The 19,926-nt window shown below is 48.1% G+C and overlaps 1 protein-coding gene across 2 annotated transcripts; it reads left to right on the top strand.

The window, feature by feature from the left end:
• The first annotated feature begins 1,189 nt into the window (after positions 1-1,189).
• On the top strand, positions 1,190-19,869 carry SCYL3 (SCY1 like pseudokinase 3). 2 transcript variants are annotated; one of them, XM_075038467.1, is made up of 14 exons: positions 1,190-1,361; positions 5,602-5,893; positions 6,412-6,597; positions 7,278-7,391; positions 8,373-8,429; positions 9,177-9,279; positions 9,833-9,944; positions 10,621-10,698; positions 12,884-13,023; positions 13,770-13,957; positions 14,493-14,664; positions 16,547-16,690; positions 17,285-18,021; positions 19,414-19,869. In XM_075038467.1, exons 2-14 carry the CDS (start codon positions 5,729-5,731, stop codon positions 19,474-19,476), a joined length of 2,259 nt encoding a protein of 752 aa, XP_074894568.1. In that variant the 5' UTR covers positions 1,190-1,361; positions 5,602-5,728; the 3' UTR covers positions 19,477-19,869. The 2 variants fall into 2 exon arrangements, with proteins under 2 accessions (XP_074894568.1, XP_074894567.1); XM_075038466.1 differs by lacking the exon at positions 1,190-1,361 and adding an exon at positions 1,779-1,895.
• The last annotated feature ends 57 nt before the right edge of the window (positions 19,870-19,926 follow it).

The following is a 19,926-nucleotide window of genomic DNA, read 5'->3' on the forward strand; positions in this document are numbered from 1 at the left end:
CACAGTTCCCCCTATTTCGCACTTTGGGGCCAGGGTCTTTTGGCATGACTGTTCCATTTGCGCCAAAGATTTCAGCTCTTCCTGCCTTTGAAAGAGGGAGGGGGCATATCTGAACTTCATTTTAGTTTCTGTTCCTGTGTGCATTATGTCAATGTGACATACTTTGCCTCACACACCACGTATGACCCATTCTACTTCTCTGCACCCTCCTCCTCCTCCCATCTTTCTGCTTTATTTAAAAAGACTCAGATCATCCTGCTGCCAGCAGAGCAGACTTCTCCTAGCACTCTGCCCCTTTGTTCACCCTGACATGCCAGCTTATAGACCTCCCAGCGCACAGTCATAGAAGAAAGTCTTCCTCTTTGCTTGCCTAAACAGATCGTGAAGCTCAATTGAACAGAGTTTGGCTGTGGATCTGAGCGGATCCCTTTTTCTGTCCAGATACCTGCGGCTTTGTTGTGCTGGAGGGACTCCAGCATAACCGAGCCACTGGGCAGTGGACCTTGTTGGTGGGAGCATCTGCATGGTCCACACTCTGGGCATGGACTGGAAAGCTTCGCTAGGAAGGGGGGGAAAAAGTGCATTGCTGAAGAATACACTCTACAAAGTTCATGCCAGATTTGACAGGACAAAATTTAATGCAACCTAAACTGGTGGAGTTGGGTTACTAAAGAAAACCAAGTAGTTAGCAAGGCTTAGACCACCTTTGTTAAAACACACTGCCATTGCCATTAAATCTTTGTCTAGACATGGCCACGGGTATGGGGTGTGCTGCTGGGCCCTGCTCACTCTAAGTTCAAAGTGATTGAGCAAACCACATCCTAATGCCCTGGCGCTGCGTGAAACTGGAATAACATTGGCGATATGAAAATAGTGTGTGAAAAGCCCGGACCTCCCACTGCACTATAGTAATTCCTTTCAAGGTTCATTCTGCTGTCCAAGAAACTCACGTGAAATCTCTCCCCGGAGTCACTTTACTCCGCAGCACAGAGAGCAATTAGTTTTAATGGCATTAAATAGAGCTCCTTATGATGCACGAGTTCCACCACGAAAGCGAACGCGCGGGGCTCGGGGCGATGGCGCGGGGCGGTGTGCGAGACAGACCACCTGCCTCGCGTACGCAGTTTTCACCCTGTCGCCCGCCCTTTATTTAGGCTGGTCGGGAAGCTGTTGCTCGATTCCCTCCCTGTAGCCGTGGCGGCGGGGGCTGAGCGGGGAAACTGTGGAAGGAAATTGGCTCCCCGCATGCCGCCGGGGGACAGGAGGCCGCCCTGCGTTCCAAGGAAGGAGACACCGACTCCCCGAACGCCCGAGACCCATAAATCACAGGCAGCACGGCTCCTTTCCACACAGCAAAAGAGGTTCGGGCGCGGGGTCCGTCCCGCCCCACCGCGCCGGAGGCACCGAGCGGCAGAAACGGAGGATGGGGCTGGCGGGGGGGGGCACAGCTCGGCCGCTGCTGTGGGACCTGGATCGCAGCTCAGGCAGGAGCGGCGGGGCCGACCCCAGCACAGGCTGCGCTCAGGGGTGGGCTGCGGCTCCCGCCGGTGGGAGTTCGGTTGCTGCCACGATTCCCGACGGGCTGGGGGAGGGCTCGCCGCCGCTAACGGAGCGGGGGCGGCCTGAGGGGGGGGCAGACTCGCCCACAACCAAAATGGCCGCCGCCGCCTCGCGCGAGAGGACCGTCCTCCCGCCCGTTTCGCCCGGACCCGCCCGCCGCCAGGGGGCGCGCAAGGCAGGTGGCGGCGCTCCGCCCGCCCGACTCGAGGGTGGGCCCGCTGCCGGAAGCGCGAGTCGGCGGCCGCGCTGTGAGGGAGGGAGCGGCCGGCGGGGCCGAGGCGGCACCTCTCCCCCCCCCCACCCCCGCCTCCCCACCCCGGGCCGGCGGGGAGCAGGTGGGGAGGGGGCGCTCGGGGGGTGGGGGGGAAGGTAGCGGGGGGTGACAGGGGCCGAGGGCGGAGGCAGGTAGTGGAAGGTGGCAGGGGCTAATGGCGGAGGCGGTTGATGAGGGGCTGGGGCGGCTGTAGAGGCGGTGAACGGGGACGACCGGGGCTCCGCTCCGCCACCCGCCCCAGGGCGCCGGCGGTCCCGGGGACGCGGTGGCCCCGTCTCCCCCGGCGCCCGGGCTAGTTGCCCGGCCTCTCCCCGGCGGTGTCCTGCGGGACGCGGCATGGCGGCCGGGGCCGGGGCTGCGGAGCCGGGGCGCGGGCACTCAGCCCCCTCCCGCCTGGGCCGGCCGGGTCGGCTGCTCGGGCTGCAGCCGGTGCCTCCGGCCTCGCTCAGGACGGGTCCTGCCGGCCGGCTCGGAAAAGGGTGACGCTGCCCACCCCCCCTGCGGGTGTTGGTAACTCGCAGCAGGGTATGCGGCCGGGGCAAAAGCTCGGTTTTCTAAGCAGGGGGAGGAAGGCAGATGCCGCCTTGGTGACTGTAGTTGTTTTGAGTGCGCTGTAGGCAGCGGCCTTGTTCCCGGCAGCTGGTCTTACGCTGGTGTCCCTCGGGGAGCCCTCCGCGTTAAAGTGCCTGCTCTTTCCCCGTGCCCGGTGCCCAGGGCTGAACCGTCCTTGAGAAGGTGCAGTAAAACCACGCTTCCTTTCTCAGAGAGGCCGTTGCCTATTGATCGCCCTCCTGCCTGCGCAAGGTGCCCGCTGGACGTTTGCAATTGCCGTGTCGGGAAATCTCTGGCTTTGGGAGCAAAGCTCCCATCACCTCTGACAGCGGTTTCCAGGAGGCTCTGCTGGCAGGGGAGTCGGCGGGCAGGGCAAGTGGAAAGCCGTGAACCGCCTCGCTCTCAGCTGTGGAGTGATAGGGCTTAGTGTGTGTGTGTTTCAGATGGATACCTCATATGCCGGGTGTTATCACTCCAGAAAGAAGCTAAATTGAAATTCCAACTCTTAACACTGTTTATGGTAGCAAACCCAAATTGTTCTTAACTACCGGTCCCTCTGTCTTTCGCTGCTGGGCTCCTTTCCATCTCAGGGTGCACTGTGTGTTACATCTAGTGTTTGTGTTTATGGTTTATTGAAAATAAGACATTAAAGGGTTCTAATGCGGGTAATGCTCTCAACCCACAAAGCATATGTGGTCCTTATGCAGTGTAGTTGTGTGACTGACAGTTTATTTTAGCATCAGAAGAATTCTTCCACGGGCTTTGGCCACACCCAGACGTACATCTTCGCAAATGCTTTTGCCTGCTGGAGTTTCAGTAGCTAACATGTTTTGAAGTGCTATGGAAAAGAAAAGAAACCAAGCGATAGTTTTGCGGAGCTGACGCGTTCCTGAAAAGTGTGGCTCATGATTCCGCAGGCTGCTCTTGCTGCTTGGTTGTTGGAAGCTGCTCGCTTGAAGGTGTTTGGCGTTTGATACTGAGAGCTGCTGGGCTCCTCCTGAGAGGCAGTTACCTGGAGTGGGGGATGCTTGTTTGGAGATGGTTGTTGTACAGTGGCACTTGAGTAGATCGCAGTTATTTGAATTACTCTGATGTTACAGTATTTCTGAACTGTGGGTGTCTCTGCAGCCAAATTTGTAACTGGTGAATATGTCCATATGTGTTTGGAAGAACGTGAAGCACTAGGTCAGCTCAGATACTTTGAGCTGTCCTATGCAAAATATGACTGAGAAATAATTAAAGAAGTGCTAGCAACCAAAGCAAAGCTGAAAAGAGCAAAGAGTGCAGATAAAAGCACTCAGCTGTGCCCAGGAGGAGCAGCCAGTGTGGTTGCACACACAGGTGTGGAAGGTTAACCTGGGGAGAGCCAGTGCAGAGCTCCCAGGGACCGACTGGAGAGGAAGCCCTTCACCTTGGGGCAGTGTGAATCCTTTTGTGCCAAAGACTTCACAAGAAAGTCATTTTTAGAAATGTGTGTAACTGCTGCATTGTGTTTCCTTTTCACCTGCTAGCCCCTCTGTGTGGTGCTGGGAAGCTGCAGTTTAGACTTTGATAGCTTTCTCTTTATTTCATAAAGGTCACATTAAAGGAATCGGTACTGAAAAGGTGCAGAGCCATCCCTGACACTAGAGGGGAGAGAATGAGAGGAAGTTGCATGTTCTGTAGTTAATTCAGCTTTAGATTTTAGGTGGATCAGGACACAGAAGCTCAATTAAAAAAAAAAAAAACAAACAAAAACCTACAATTTCAGGCTGTAGTGGTTGTAAAATCTGGAGGGTTAAGGTCTGTTCACATCAAACAGTTAAGAGGAGTAATGTGTTCTGGTTCCCATATCTAATGCGTTCATAGGGTTCATTCCTCCCAGCAAGAAGCACATCTAGAGTGGTAGCTACCTGTTTGTTACAGAAGTTAGCTAACAAAGGTAATTAAGTGATGTGTGAGCAAGGATTTGTGTGAAGTCTATTAAAAAGGGAGCATTCTGCTCCTTCCCAGTGCTTTTGTTGACTAGTGGGTTGTACAGTTGGCATATTTACATTTAGTAAAAACATCAGATCATAACGTGTTTAAATATAGGACACTTTGGGGAAAGGGGGGGGAGGCAATCATTTATATAATTAATTCTTAACTGAAGCAGTGAAGAGAAGCCAGGAAACCCTAACAGACCAGTACTCTCTCCAAAAGGCCCCCAGCACTGCTGACCTTGGAACTCCTGGGGGGGCTTGAACTAGAGAAGCGGGAGAGGGGCCAGAGCAGCAGCTTTGCTGGAACAGCTCTATCGGGGAGCTGAGAGACTCCCGCGTTGCCGCCTTCCTGAAGTCTCGGGTCATGGCTTGAAACAACCACCATAAAGTGATTCTCCAGTTGCAAAAAATGCTTGGGGGTGGGCAATTCTTTTTCCCCACTTTTCCTGACAACTGAGGTTTTGCTCTCTCCTTCTCTTATTACTAAAGATTGTTTGCTAACTTCTGTATACAGACCAGTATTTGGGGTCTCGCCCATAGCCTGCGATCACAAGCCTGATTACAGAGCATATGCTCGGTCAGTGTTTTCTAAAAGAGCCTCTGTAATCAGCGTGTTTGTTTTACCAGTTTTGTATGTGAGGAAGCAGCATAAAAATCTGTGTCAGCCTCTTCCTGAAAGAGGCTGTGGGAAGAAGGAAGGGCTGGCAGGCAGATGGAATATTTGTCAGATGGAGAGGAGGTAATCCAGGGGTGAAAAGCATGCCACTGGAGGAGTTTACCTGACTATAGCTTCACTGAAATCCTCTGTGGCTTGGAGAACTGAGGAATGCCTGCTTTTAGGAAGGCCGAGGGCTCCTTGTGCCCTAAGGTGGTGACAATCATGGTTCCTAACTGCTGACAGTGCTTAATCTGAATTAAACCTCTGGAGTAGGTGTCTGCATGACTACGAGTATTGGTGGAACCTGGTTTTGGTGGATTCTTGGTTTGGTAGCCAGTTCAAGGACTAGTTGTGGATGCTGTACTGTCTGTTCATCTGTGTGTCAGAGCTGGTGATGTCTGGTGGTGATGCTGACACAGATGCCAGCGCAGTCCTAGCTCCACAGCTAGAGAGCTGCTTGCTTGTTGATCTGAACCCTTTTGTGGACATCTGGTTTCCTTCACAAAATAAACAATGGGGATTTTATTCTTGTGCTTAAACTGAAGGAGAGGATACTGGCAGGAGGAGGTTCTTCATGGCTGTTTCATGCTTTGCAGAAAATGATCTGAAGGTGAGCTGGACGGTGCCCGCCGGAACTAAATCTGTCTGAAAAAAGTCTTCCTCCACCCAAAGGCCTGTTTGTCATCAAAAGGGAACCTCTACAACTGCCAAACTCTGCAAGTGATGGGCTCGGAGAACAGCGCTTTAAAGAGCTACACACTAGAAGAGCCACCGTTTGCACTGCCAACTGGACACACAATTTACCCGGCTGTGCTGCAAGATGGCAAACTTGCTTCGGTCTTTGTGTACAAGCGAGAGAATGAAGATAAGGTTAATAAAGCTGCCAAGGTACTGTAGGGAGCGTGCCTGGGACAGACTTGTCAGACCTGTCCCTCCTTTTTCTTGGAGGGGTAGGAATCAGTTAATGAGGGTCAAACCCTTTGGGGAGTAAGGGCAGGAGAAAAGGTCAAAGTTGACCCTGGCTGCTGTGCAGGGGGGAAAAGGGGATCTGCAGCTGTGAAGCTCATTGTGCGCTGCACGATGCTAGCAGTGGCGGGAAGCGATGTTCAGATAGCAATACCTGCATTATGTTGCAGAGTACTGGTCTCCTCCTGAGGATACAAGTCAGAGGGTCTTTCTTGGATGGATCCTACTCAAAATACTGTCTTTATTCTGTGTAAGACTTTGTATCTAGATGTATTATAAAAGTTCTGTAATAAGTGATTGAGTGTGCTCAGTGCTTGCTGAGGAGCAGGTAGGGGCTGTCTAAGTGCAAGCAGGAAACATGGCTAAAAGTACAAGGCTAAGCTCTGCAGCCAAAAGAGATGCCTTGGATGAGATTTAACAGATGTCTTTGTTTCTGGAAGCACCTGAAAACCTTGCGCCACCCTTGCCTTCTGCGCTTCCTCTCTTGTACTGTGGAAGCAAATGGAATCCACCTGGTTACAGAACGTGTGAAGCCTTTGGAGATGGTCCTGGAGATGCTCTCTTCTGCAGAAATCTGCGCAGGGATCTACGACGTGTTGCTGGCGCTCATCTTCCTCCATGACAGGGTAGGTACCGCCTGCAGCAGTCATCAGGCTTTGGTGGGAGCCAGATGAAATGTGACAGGAGAGTGTTGTATCTGGGCTTGCCTGGATGACTGTCTCATTCCTGGTTCCTCACAAAAAGACAAACACACATCCTGCAGTTCTTTGAGGCTGAAACTGCTAAAATCATTGGCTGCTTTGTACGAGGAAGGGTGACTGAAAATGCTGTGAGTTTTGGAAGTAAGGGAGCGGTTCTCAAATTGTGAATTGACATCTGCTTGCATCATTACTTTAGTGAAATGGGATTGCTCAGCCTTCATGATGGCGTTCATTTACATGTTGCCATGTGGCAAGAGATTGGTGTCACCGCTCTTGTGTTTTGGCACTGTGTGTTTGTCCAGGACTGCAGTTAAATCTCAGCTCAGACTGTAGCTTTTGGGCTTTGTGTTCATAGTTGGAAGTCTTTGGATTTACAGTTGCATTGCAAGGGCTGTGACAATTGGAGCTTTGTTTACTCTAAAACCCCAGCCCTTCTGCCTGATACCTGCTAGTCACCTATAAAATCCCAAAGGACCTTTAGAATTGTGTGCTTTTTGGCAGCTTCTCCTCAGCTCCTCACAGCACGTAATTAGTGCTGATTAAGATTTTACATCTTCATCTATCCCCAAGTCTGTTATCCTTTTTTTTTTTCTTCTCTGTTTTAGGGAAACCTAACGCATAACAATGTCTGTTTATCATCTGTGTTTGTAAGTGAGGATGGGCACTGGAAGCTGGGAGGAATGGAAACAGTCTGTAACTTCAATGAAGCCACCCCAGAGGTAAGAGCCAAGCGAAGTGCACCCTCTGATGCCTGGGAGAGGGCTCCCGGCCTGCTGAAGCTGGCTATCTATGGATGTGAAGACCCAAGTCCTTCCAGTTATCTGAATTTACTATTAAGTGTGTTGGCTCACTTCCAGCTCTGACCTGAATCTTTGCTCTAGGGACACCGTAACTATAAACTACAACTACACAAACAGAAACTAATTCCTCATTAGCCAAAAAGCAGCTACTTTTCTAAGGGAGGCTGCTGGCTGCAGGGTAGGTTAAGACCGGGGAGAGCAAGAAATCTTCGCTCCTCTGCACTGATTTAACAAACTGAAAAAAAAAAAGCTTTAGTGTGAAGCAGGAAGATCCAGGTTGAGATGAATCAATAAGGAAAATGATTTAAATGACTCCTTAGGTTTTGCTGCTGGCATCTTCATTGCTTGTTACTGGTCTTAGCACAAAAATGCCTGGTTTGATTTCTGCTGTGTGCTGTGCAGAGTCATTGCTGCAGCCTGGCACTGTGTCGTAAACGTATATTGCCTTTTCTCCCAGAGGATCCACAAATCCTTCACAAACTGTATTGAATGTCCCTGGCGTGTACCACCTTGCAGAAGTGATCAGGCAGACGTGCAACTGGTGTGCATGGTGGTGCACAACAAGGCAAAGAGCATGGCTGTAAAACCTCACTGCTAAAGCTCATGAAATCCTTTCCCTGTCCAGATGGATCATGCAGGACGGTAGGACTGAGGACTAAACGGATGAGTTGGCCATGATGCCCTGAAGTTGTTTTCTGTCAGCTTGGTGCTTCACACCTGGTCCATTTGGGCTTCCCCTCTGGGCAGAGCAAAGCGCAGCCTGCCCTCGGTGCCAGCTGAAGGGGCAGGGGCAAACCTCCTGCCACACGCTCAGCCCTGGCCTGTGGGGAGACCCTACCTCTGCTGCTTGGCACAGATAAGCAATCGAGGCAGCTCATGTCTCCCCTCTTCTCCTTCCAGTTCCTCTGTCATGTCAAGTCGGTACGAGACCAGTCATGCATCCCTTGTGAGGAGATGGTGAGTAACATCGCTTGCTGGAGGAACTTCTTGCTGGCAACATATAGAAGTGCAATGTTCAGGAAATAGTTTTCATTCACGTGTTTTATTTTCTTATGCCTCAATGGGAGGAAGTGGTTATTGGATAATATCTGAGGTTTACTCTCTTCCTTTATTCCCCCTTCTGTCCCATCCCTGGTTTGGGAATGGCGTTGGGCACAGGGACATGAAATTCTGAATGAGGAGTGATGGGACAGCAGGTTCTCATACTATTTTTCAAACACTTTGCGTTGCAGCTTTAGTGCTTCTAAATCACCAAAGCTTTGCAAAAATTACAGAGCAGTTGCTGAGAATGCCCAGATCACTGTGGTCACACGGTTGTGTAGCTCTCCTAACAGCCTGTTTTTTCACTTGTTAGTCAGCTCCTATCCATTAAGCATCCTACGAGTTGCTTATGCTAAAAGAGCGCTCTTTCTCTAATTATCACCTGTTTCCATAGAAATGCTGAAAGGTGTTGACTTGCAATTGCTGCATGCATTCATCGGGGAATCATTTCATCGTGATGTAGTTGCTCCTTTGGGTTATAAATTCCCCTGTGGAGGTTTTTTTAGCATAATATTCTACTTGTAGGATACTCAGTGGAGCTTTGATGCTATAAAAAAATTGGAGAGTGTATATGCGGGGGGGGGAGCGGGAATAGAAACTCATGGAAACTACCAAATATTTCATAAACTCCTGCTTTACTGATCTTTTGGGGTTTATTTTCAGTCTGCAGACTTCAAAATTCTGCCCAACAGCTATGGGCATGCGAGGGATGCCTACGCGTTTGGAACAATGGTTGAAAAGCTCCTGACGGTCCTAAATGATCAGGGTAAAGAACGACACAAGTTTATTTTGCTATTGACAGGCCTCTGTAGCTTATTCCTTGTGCGTGTCAAGCTATTTGCCTTTTGTTGCAGCTGGCAGATTTGCTACAGGTTCGGTGGCCATTGTTGTTCTTTGTGTTTGCTAAGTTAAAATGCAGACCTCAGCTTCTCCTGTATTCCCCTTTTGCTGCATTTGAACATGGTCAGATGTGGCTGCAGGTCACCAGCCCATATAACACGAGCACTCCCAAACCTGCTCTGCAGCAGTCAGAGGTTCGCTTGCTCTTGCCCCACCAGCTGCCTTCATCAAGGGTTATGGACATGGGCACATGGATGTTGTGTACCACAGCAGAGGGGAGGCTGCTGCCTTCTGGCAGAGGGGGAGCAGGAAGCTTCCTGGGAGGACAGTAGCACTGCTATTTTCCCTTTTAGGGTCAGATATGAGGAAGTTTGCTATCAAATAGAGCTAAAAATAAGTTTGGGGAGGGTGGAGGACTCCTGAACATTGCTTGTTCATTGTTGAGAGAGAAATCTAACTGTAGGTGCTCTGGATTTCAGTTTCAGCAGATATTCTCTCCAGCTTTCAGCAAACCTTGCACTGTACACTGCTGAATCCAGATCCAAAGTGTCGTCCACCACTGTCCAGCTTAGTGTCTCACGAGTTCTTCAGGTAAGGAAAGGAATATCCTGCCTCTCTTGGTACTGCTTATTTCTGTGTTGCAAATGTGTTGATTTTGTGAAGGTGTGTTACTAGCAGATGGGAAGTGCAGACTTAATCCCTACCTCTTACAGGGATCTTTGACAAAAGCTTCTTAAATTAAGAAAGCATTATCAGCCTTCCAAATGAGGTGCTGTGCTAGCAGTGGTGACAGAAGCATACCCCTTCGTCACAGTCAGTTGGACCTCCCCAAGCTTGTGGGAGGTGGTGGGAAATGCTCTAGAAAATACAATCATTAGTGATACCACTGGAGCAAAGCAGGCTCCAAGATAATCCACAAAGAGCTGTGTCTGCTGTCACCTGAGTGCTTCTCTGGGTGGTAGCATTAGCAAAAGGTGGCACTTGGTTCTCCTCGTTGCCCTGGTAAGGTGGTCAGAGGTGGCTGATGCCGTGTTGCCCCAGGTCTCCACGTGAACTGCTGACTTCAAAGTGCAGCACTGTGCAGATGCAGCTTTCGGGTAACTGGTCACATCTCCGTGCTGGCGTTCTTGGCCCACCGGCTTTTGACTCGTATCCCTCTGTCTAGTTCTCTCTGATAAATGAAAGATGGGGATTTGCAATCTCTTAGTTGTGGGTGGTTTAAGCATCAATAAGGATCACACTTGACAGCCTACATATTTGTGCTTAGGAATGATTTTCTGGAAGTTGTGAATTTTCTGAAGACCTTAACACTAAAGTCTGAGGAGGAAAAAACTGAATTTTTCAAGTAAGTGAAGGAACTATGATCTGGAAGCTTCTTATTTCAGAAATACTTCTGATGAATGGGATTGTGGGGGGAACCTGGGAAGGCTAGTGGCTGGAGAGGTAGTTCCTCAGGTGGCAGATTTTGATTGCTTTGGTCCAACATTGTTTGCTTTGTAATATTTTGGGTACTCCAGCCAAAGTAATGAAAGCATCAGAGAGGAAACTCTTCACTCCCTCCTTTCCCAATTTCTTGTGACTGGTTTGGTGTTTGGGAGGAGCAGTACCTGCTGGGCTCTGCATCATTCTGATACTTGCCAGCCTCCGGAGTGACGCTGTGCACAGCTGTATGGGCAGCAGTGGTTTTACCTGCTAGACCAATTGCTGTTGCTGGACAATCAGTCAGATTGGACTGTAGTGACATACATCGCTTAAGGGCTGCTTTTCTGAATGGCATCTGCTTGCTAGCAGCTGGGTTGAACTCCTGCAGGGCCAAGACCAGAAGCTTTCCCAGGAGTACAGGAATATGAAAAGGAAAGAATGTTTCCATTGCTCATGTTCTAATTGAGTTATTGCACTTTGTGGGGCATAGTGTTGATGTTACTAGCAGAAAAATTATTCTGGTTCTCTTCCACCCACTTTAGCAGCAGTGTCCCATCTCCCACCGCACCACAGCTAACCAGGAATCATTTGGAAACCCCATTCATGTGCTGTAGTGTTGCAGTAGAGGAGGGAGTGTGGCCTAACAGGTCGTCTACTCAAGCTCTGTTGAACAGCTCTTCACTGGAGCTGTCTTGGGGTCCTGTTGGTTTACACAAAGGCTATCTGCCCAGTTTCAAAATGCTCTAAAATATCAGAGCCCTTCTTTTAATGTGCTGGAAAAAAAGAATCTTTCCCTTGCCTTGTTCTTAGAAGTAGCTTTATTTTAGATGCAACTTTGCTAAAAAGGGAAATCTAGCTCCAGGCACCTCTTAAGGCTGCAATTTTTTTTCCATTTAGGCAGATCTTGTAAACTGCTAATGAGAGAGATTTCAGTAAGACAAGTTGTGTGAATTAACCTTGTGGTGCTAGCCCTGTCAGGGTAAAGCTGTTGTCTGTAGTGGTTGTCTCAACTGCAGTAGTGCAGCATCTGCAGGAAATCCTATTGTCATGGTCCCCAAGACGTTTTGTCTAAGGGAAGCTTCCATGTAGTTGTGGCATTATCTGGGCCTGAAGAAGGGAGAAGGTGAATTTTTCTTTCTTCTTCCATATAAAAGAGCCTGGGTGTTCCTACAGAGCTATTTTTCCTGCCTGTTTTATACTTCTGTCATCACCATCAGTGGTAACACTAGTTTGACTTCACTAGTTTGAGACTAAGTGGAGGAAATAAGAGGAGAAAGGGGATCTTAGCAGGAGCATTCAGAATGGTTCCCACTGTCTCTAACAGCAGTGTTTACTGAGGGAGGGAGTGAATACTTTTCTTAAAGATATGGTAGTGTTGCCCCTTTTATGAGGCAGAGGGGCTTTCACAGCATGTGCACTATTGCTCTTAGTCTCCTCCAAGCCTAGAGAAAAGCAGTAACTGTTACTGATATTTTAAAAATTAAAATCCTACAAGGAAGAGCAGTTGCAAAAAATCAAACTCTGTGACTTAAATAAACCCAGCCCATACCCTGGCCACCTCTAAAATGTATTAGATAGAAGTGTTTTCAAAATGGGATTCCCTTTTTGCAAGGGAGAACTCCCTTGTGTGGTGGGTACAACAGCCTTTTCTCAAGCAGTAGGAAAATTCTTGCCACGCACCAGGCTGTGGGTTGAGAGGACAAATCTCTTCTGCAGTTTTAATGCCATAGCACTTCATGGGAGATACCAGCCCTGAGGCAGTTTGATGCCACAGCAGTGGGCAGCTTCTCAGAGGAGGAAGTCTTCATGTGCCAGCTGAAGGTGCGGTGGTGCTTCTGGATGTGCTTGTGACAGCCTGTGATCCAGGTGTGGGGTTTTACAGGATGTGTCTCTGGCTCCTGTTTTGTGTTACCCTTGCCTGAAAGCCTCAGGTAGGAGCAGAGCCTTGTCCTTCTAGGTTAGAGCACATGCAGAGTGAGAGGCTGTGATGGGACACTGTCTCTAGGAGATGAGGCAGACACAAAAAGAGGGGAAAGCGATATTAAGGGAAACAGTCATAAATGCATGGAAGGCTGTCTTGATACTAATCTTCCTCTCCTGGAACGCAGATTCCTGCTGGACAGGGTGGCTGGCTTGTCAGAGGAGCTGATAGCATCACGGCTGGTGCCTCTTCTACTCAATCAGCTTGTGTTTGCAGAACCTGTAGCTGTCAAGAGTTTTCTTCCTCATCTGCTCGGTCCAAAGAAAGGTGACCTTTCAATACTTTCTCTCTTCACAATTATTACTGACAAGTTTGGAATTAATTCAGAGTGGTCATTCCATTGAATCAAGGGAATAGTGGTTTTTAACCAGAACAAATACTGTAACATACAGAACTGGAAAGGACAGTTATGTGTGCTTCCCTGTTTGCAGTACTTTCCACTGCTCTGCTGATACTGGGAGGAGAATTAGGAATTGCCTGGGCTCTTTCCCAGGTTTACATGTCACCCCAGCCTCCCACCCCGGCTTTCCCAGTGGCTCACTGTGTATGTCCCCTTCTCGCTTTTCCCCTACCCTGCCTCCCCTTTTTTCTTCTGCCACTGCACTCATTCTCCTGTAAGGGTGCTCAGTCTGTTCTCCTTTCCTCTGCAAGAGGTGTTCAGCATGTCTTGCTGGATCCCCAACTATCTCTGTCTCTGCTGTTTGCCTCCCATCTCTTTAAAGTTTTTCCTAAATAGCTACTGGTGTTTCAGCCAAGTAATACCTATCTTGTGATGGTTTGACCTTCAGTGTTCAAGAGCCATTGCTGTTAAGCAGCAGCCACTGGCACTGCTGCCTCTCCTGCCTCCCATCTCTGACGTCCCAGGCAAGCTGTGTTGGCAGCTGACAAAGAATCAGACCTGGCAGTGGGGTGACACTGTAGATCTCAGCTGTGATGGTTTCTCAGCAAGTAGATTTTGGCTGGGCTGTCCCTTGTTGAAGCAGGCTTTTCCCATCTTCACCTCTCTTCCCTAGAGCAAACTGGAGAAAGCCAGACCAGCTGCCTCCTGTCGCCAGCCTTGTTCCAAACGCATGTCATTCCTGTGCTGCTGAAGCTATTTGAGGTTCATGAGGAGCACGTTCGAATGGTGTTGCTGTCTCACATTCATGCCTATGCAGAACTGTTCTCTCGGGAGGAGTTGAAAAACATCATATTGCCACAGGTTAAGGACAGCAATACGCAATATTTCCTAGAATATGCGATTTCTGCTGCTCGGGTTGGTTCTTAGCTCGAAGTTAGAATCTCAGTGCTGGCCACAAACAGTTTGCAACCTCCTTCTATACAAGCCCTAACCCTTACACCCCATCCCGATCTGGAGTACTAGTTTTGTTCCAGTGCCCTCTGTCACGCACACCACTTGTGCTGATACCTGTCGGCCTTGACTGGCATCCTCCCAACAAGAGACCGTGTTTCTGTTTCACACCACAGCTGTCAAGATTGGAGGAGTGATCTGTCTAAGCTCAGGGTGCCTTGGCGTTAGGGTCCAATGCTCACCAGGCACTGGGATCAGCCACTCTCTTTAGCTTGTAACACAAAGTGGTAGGCTGATTTTATGCTACAGAATAATGTCCAGTATCTACTGAGAGCTGTGGGAGATCGTAGGAATGAAATGTGCTGCAAATATAACATTTGAAGGGGTAAGAAGTGAAAAAGCAGAATTTTCTGTTCTTGGTAATGTTGTTATGTTCTTGGTGTAGGTATTGCTGGGCCTTCGAGATACCAGTGACTCTATTGTTGCGATAACACTGCACAGCTTAGCGGTTCTCGTCTCCCTGCTTGGACCTGAAGTAGTTGTAGGTGGAGAAAGAACGAAGATTTTCAAAAGCTCTGCGCCAAGTTTCATGAAAACTGCTGATCTCTCCCCTGAAGGTAAATTATATGGTCAGAGTGCTCTCAGGATTCTTGCCCATTCTGTCCAAGCAACATAGGCAGAATTTCTTGGATGATTAATCTGTTGCTGTTGACAGGTTAATTGAAAAAAAGCTAATTTGCAGCTAAACTTCAATTCTAAATTAGGTACTGTTTGCAGAAACAGAATTGATATCAGAAGAAGAGTTATGTGAAAGTATTTTAAATGTAGGAAATATATGGAAAAAAACTTAAATCTCTTCTTCCTTTAAGAATCTCTGTAAGTAAAGGAGATTTGTTAAGTGTGTGTGTTTGTCTTTGGTGGAAAAACCATATTGCCCTTCTAAAGGACTTGCGTACTTATCCAGATAGTTGTTTAATATTCCCTCTGTCCTTCATGTTTTTAAAAATAGTAAATCTCATCCTCTTCCCCCAATTTCTATTCATAGATTGGAAAAGGAATACGAACTTCCCTATTTTCTCAGCTCTCGGGAGGCTTTTCAGCTAATCCAAATGAAGACAGTAGTCCCTGCACCTGCTAGATAACTTGGAACCAAGTGTACCAAGAGAAAGCTTTTCTGGATATTGAAACTAAGAATGCTTATAACTGGAGGGAAGAATCAGCATTTGTTCTACTTTAGACACATAGATACCAAATGAAATGCATGATAGAGCTCAATTTAAGTATAAATGTTTTCTTCCTGATGGTGTGTGTACCGACAGCTACCACCCTTTATTAAAATCTGTGGATGGCTTGTTGCATTATTTTTCTTTACATTATTGATTTAGTAGACTATAGTAAATAAACCCCTTTGGATTGTATGCTAAAACCAGGTTTATTTTTCAGAAGATATTTAAAATTAGACCTGATTTGACTATTGACAAACAACAAAAAAAAACCCCTTTGTCCTCAACAGTGTGATGACTTGCAAAAACCAGTACTAGAGGCTGAACATGTGAGGCTTAATAAGCTGTTTGCTTAAGCCCCTAAAAGGATGTACCTTTTATCAAGGGCACTCTGGGGAGGGGGTGGGTTCTGTGTGTTAGTTGCAGTCCTTTCCTGTGCCGCAGGCCCTGTGTCTCTGGCTGTGCTGGTAACCCCTAGCCTGGGCAGGCACAGCAGGCAGTGGAAGCAGATGCAGCCCTGGCCCAAGCCATGCTGTTCTGGGGTGGTGGCAACAGGGCCTCACACAGCCGAGGCCGCTGCTGGTGAATCACTGCCACAACTCCCAAAAATGAAGTGGAACTAGGTGCTTGCTGAGCTATCATCACTGGCCCAGGGAAACAAACATGCCTTGCGCAGCTTCAAAGCGTGGCCTTGACTGCCAACCACCCCACCTCACCTCGGGTGTGGTACAAGGGAGGCTGTCATACAGCCTTCAGGGTAGAGACTCTTGTTCCTGTAAGCTGGTTTGCTCATGTCCAAGCATAAAAGAGGGTTTGTGTAGTTGCATGAGTTTGCTTATGCTTTGAATTGTTGTGACTATCAGTGAGTGCTGTGCTTTTGTGTGAGAGGCAGGTAAACAGGCGATTTGTGATGCCATGCAGTACAGAAGCTGGGGTTTTGGATCCAGCCAGGTGGCAGACAGCATTTTTAAAGCATCTGTGCTGATCATAATCAGTTTGTTCATTGTGTATTTCTTGAAAGAACGTATCAGCAGAAACTGACCATTTACAGTTGCCCAAACTTTGTACTGGCAAGAGCTGCAAATGGCAGGAACAGAGGAGTATTGTGTTACATACAGCTCAAGAGGTGCAGCTGTTGGATTGCTGCACTAGTCTTCATTCAGTACTGCTTGTCAGTGTTGTAAATAAGACCATTGCAATGCTGCGGGCAGTTTCAGCTAAGACTGACAATACACCTTGTGGACCTGGTGTCCTTCCTTTTCTTTTATCGCTGCAGACTCCCCTAGTCATGTTGCAAGCAATCAGAGAAATCAAACCTGTCGGCCCTTGAAGATCAATTCTAGTGTGTTCCCCATCACTGGAAAGGTACCTGTCAAGAAGCTTTCCGTGCAACAAGACAATCCACTGGCTTTAAAGACAGGTAAAACTTAGCCCTAGCTCTTCCTTTTTTAGAAATCAAGTGTTCTACAAATGAAGTGTTGCTTGAAAAGATGTTCATTTTCCCTGTGTGCTGATCTGAAAGATTCAGTGAGCCAAGGAAGGAGAGTGTTGACCCTTGACTTCCTAGGGAATAGTTATTTGGGAATCATGATATACACAGACTGCTGGCTGGCTGGCCGGCCTTGAATTTCTGTTTCCTTACGGCAGGTTCTCTGCTGTGCTTTTTCACGCCTCCCGCAGCTTGGCCGATACACTGGATTTATAGGTCAGCTCATTCTCTGGCCTCAGAATTGGACTCAGTTTACTTTCATTGCCTTTTTTCAGTCACCTATTGCTTATCAGTAGTCAGCTTTTATTGCCCCAGGGCTTTGAGATGAATAGCCCTCCCTTGCAAGTAGGAAGGTGGCCGTGCTTTCTAATACAAGAGGAGCTTAGCACTGAAGCATCTTTCAGTCAGCATTACTGGCTTATTTCCATGCCAGGTGCCACCTGTGATGTCAAGGAGGTTTAGGCACAACTCTGTCTCTACACTTGCTCTCTTGCAATGAGTATGTAACACCTTTGTCTTCTATAGGTGAGCATGACACTCAGTCCCCCCTGAATGGAATGCCTGGAAGCATTAATATGCTAGGGAGCAGCAGGAGCTCTTTGACTACCTCTGAAAAGCCAGCAGAGGAGTGGCCAGACTGGAGCGAGCCAGAGGAGACAGAGACTGAGAAAACTGTGAACATTCAAATTCAGCCCCGAGAGCTGCGGGGCAACATGAGACCTTATTTTGCTGAACATGATGTAGATGAGAAGCCATGGGATGACTTTGAGCCCAGCAGTCCTAGTCCTGAACTGTCCTCAGGAAACTGCCTCACTGTGACACAGGCTGATGCAGTTGAAATGCCAAGGCCTCTGCCGGATACCCATCAACTGAGCAAAGAATTCAAAAGCCTCAGACTGAGTCCCCCTGCAAAGTCCTGCCCTGGGAACAGCTGGAGCAATGACAAGTGGGATGACCAGGAACAACTAGGAGAAACTGTGCTGCCAAAAATGACCTTTCAGGAAAGGTTGAAGTCTTCATCGGAGTCTGGCCTAGGAGAAGAATTCACGATCAAAGTGAAGAGGAAACCCACGCAAGACCCTGAGCTGGACTGGTTTGCTGACATGATCCCAGACATTAAACCTTCTTCAGCTATCTTGATTTTACCTGAAGCGAGGACAGAAGCGGTTGTTCCCAGTCACTCTGGTGTAGTATCCAGCAGAGAAGGTGCCTCCCAGAATGTGCTGTTTTCATCCAAATTTGCAGCAGCTGATCTTATTGAGGTAAGAAGCTATAGGCAGTGGGGTTTAAATGACTGCACACTTGAGAGGATCCTAAAAGCATGTACATAGCACAACACACTGTTGTAGCACCAGCTGGCGCCTTAATCAGATGGTGGATAACCTGAGGAAGTATCAGCAGCATACGACTGTACAGTTGAGTCTTTACATGTGAATACAAGATGCTGAGCCCTGAATGATGCATCTTACCAGGCACCAGGTAATTCAGTGGGCCGTTACTACAGCAGCAAGAGAGCTGTGTTAAGAAACAGTGAGGGAGTGGACTTAACTTGTACACTACTAAAGGCACTGACTAAGGAGTTTTAACTCTAGCTTTTAATGTGTGCTGCTGTATCCTGGATGCAAGGACCCTACACTACATTAGGGAGAGTCTTGGTTTGTTGGACAGGTAAAACAAGGCTGGATCCTGTCTGCTGAACAGGCGTGGCTCCATGCACAAACTGAAGGGGGCTTTTAAGCACAGAGGATGCTCAGGACTGAGTGTTGCTCCTGGCTCCTCTGGGAAAACCTAATAGCATTGTAAATAACAGATCAGGAACCCAGAACCCTGGATTGTAGAGTAAAGCTTTTTGGGTGCTTTGTTTTCATGAAAGAATAGCTGAGACATTTCTCCATTTCAGATGAACCAGAGGGGTTATAAAATTGCCTTTTTAAGTAAGTAAGCAGGTAAACCCTCTAGCCCCATCACAGAGACTCCAGAGACTGCTTCTGTTTCCTAGGAGGGGAGGCAGCACTCCCAACACTGCCCCCTGAACACATAACTCCATTAGGGAATAGGTGTTGATTTCAAGTTGTTTTGCTAATTCAGTCTCAAGAGAGCTACCACAGGGGTAGCAGGTAGCATGGGGAGAGGAGCCTCGGAGGTAAACTGAAGTTGTTTATGATATTTGAAAATGGCACACTGTTGTGATATCAACACCATTTGGGGAGGGATTCACGCGCTGTAGTGCAGTCAGTGCTGTGGAGTAGTAGAAGAGCTGTGTCAGTGGATGGGTGAGACCAAACTCATAGTGTTAGAATAGAGCAGGACAACAGCTCTTTCCTAGGGTGAAAGAAATCATCTGGTTTATAGCATCCTGTTCTTAATGGAAAGTGGTTTTGGTACAACCAGGTCTTGCTTCAATTTTAGGAAAAAAAGGACTCCATTAGTTTGCTCTTGTCTTTAAGGTAAAGACCTTTTAACTACAAAAGGAAACAAGATAGCTGCAAATACTGGCACTTCATTTTTGAATTGTCAAATTCGGCATTCTGGATGAATGTCTGTCTTGCTCTGCCATCGCAAGCTACACAGGCTACTGCCTGGCTCCTGTGGCTGTGCTAAGTACAGAAGTACAGTACACATGCCTTAATGTTGGTAATTTTACGTGATTCTAGGCTGAAGCTGCAGGCTGGGGTGAAGAAGAGGAGTTGAACTGGGAAGATGATACTAACTGGTAATGGGACTGAAAGAGACAAAGGCAATTTATGGTGTGTTGGATTCTGTAAGAGAAGTCGCTGCTTCCCCAATACAATGGATAAGTACCTCAGCACTGCTTTTGCCAGAAGGCAGGCACTTGCTGGAGCAGCCAGCAAGATCCCGTGGGGCCCGATCTCTTGCAATGGATGCTCCTTTCCAGTCTGTGCCAAAAACTGCAGGGGTGAGGCCTGCACTCAAGCAATATGCCCAGCCATGGTGCGTGCCACTGCTACCGGAAAGAGGAATGGCGTGATGGGTGTGTTGGTCCTGATGTGCTACTGGAGGCCAAGAGCAGTGTAAGCGATTGTTCCAGAACTCATCCCTGCTCTGAAAAACTGATGACAATAAATGAAAGTCACACTGAGTTCCTTGGTTAATGTGCCTTTTTCTTTTTTTTTTTTTCTGAAAAGTAAAGCTCTTAGAAATGGATC

This window comes from Buteo buteo, chromosome 10 (genome assembly GCF_964188355.1).
Source record: "Buteo buteo chromosome 10, bButBut1.hap1.1, whole genome shotgun sequence".
In the NCBI taxonomy this organism is placed as follows: Eukaryota; Metazoa; Chordata; class Aves; order Accipitriformes; family Accipitridae; genus Buteo; species Buteo buteo.

Bases quoted from the DNA above. Each gene is read 5' to 3' on its own strand.
- SCYL3 (XM_075038467.1), top strand. From the start codon at position 5,729: ATGGGCTCGGAGAACAGCGCTTTAAAGAGCTACACACTAGAAGAGCCA. The intron at 5,894-6,411 runs GTACTGTAGGGA...TGTTTCTGGAAG, and splicing joins AGGTTAATAAAGCTGCCAAG to CACCTGAAAACCTTGCGCCA. The intron at 18,022-19,413 runs GTAAGAAGCTAT...ACGTGATTCTAG, and splicing joins CAGCAGCTGATCTTATTGAG to GCTGAAGCTGCAGGCTGGGG.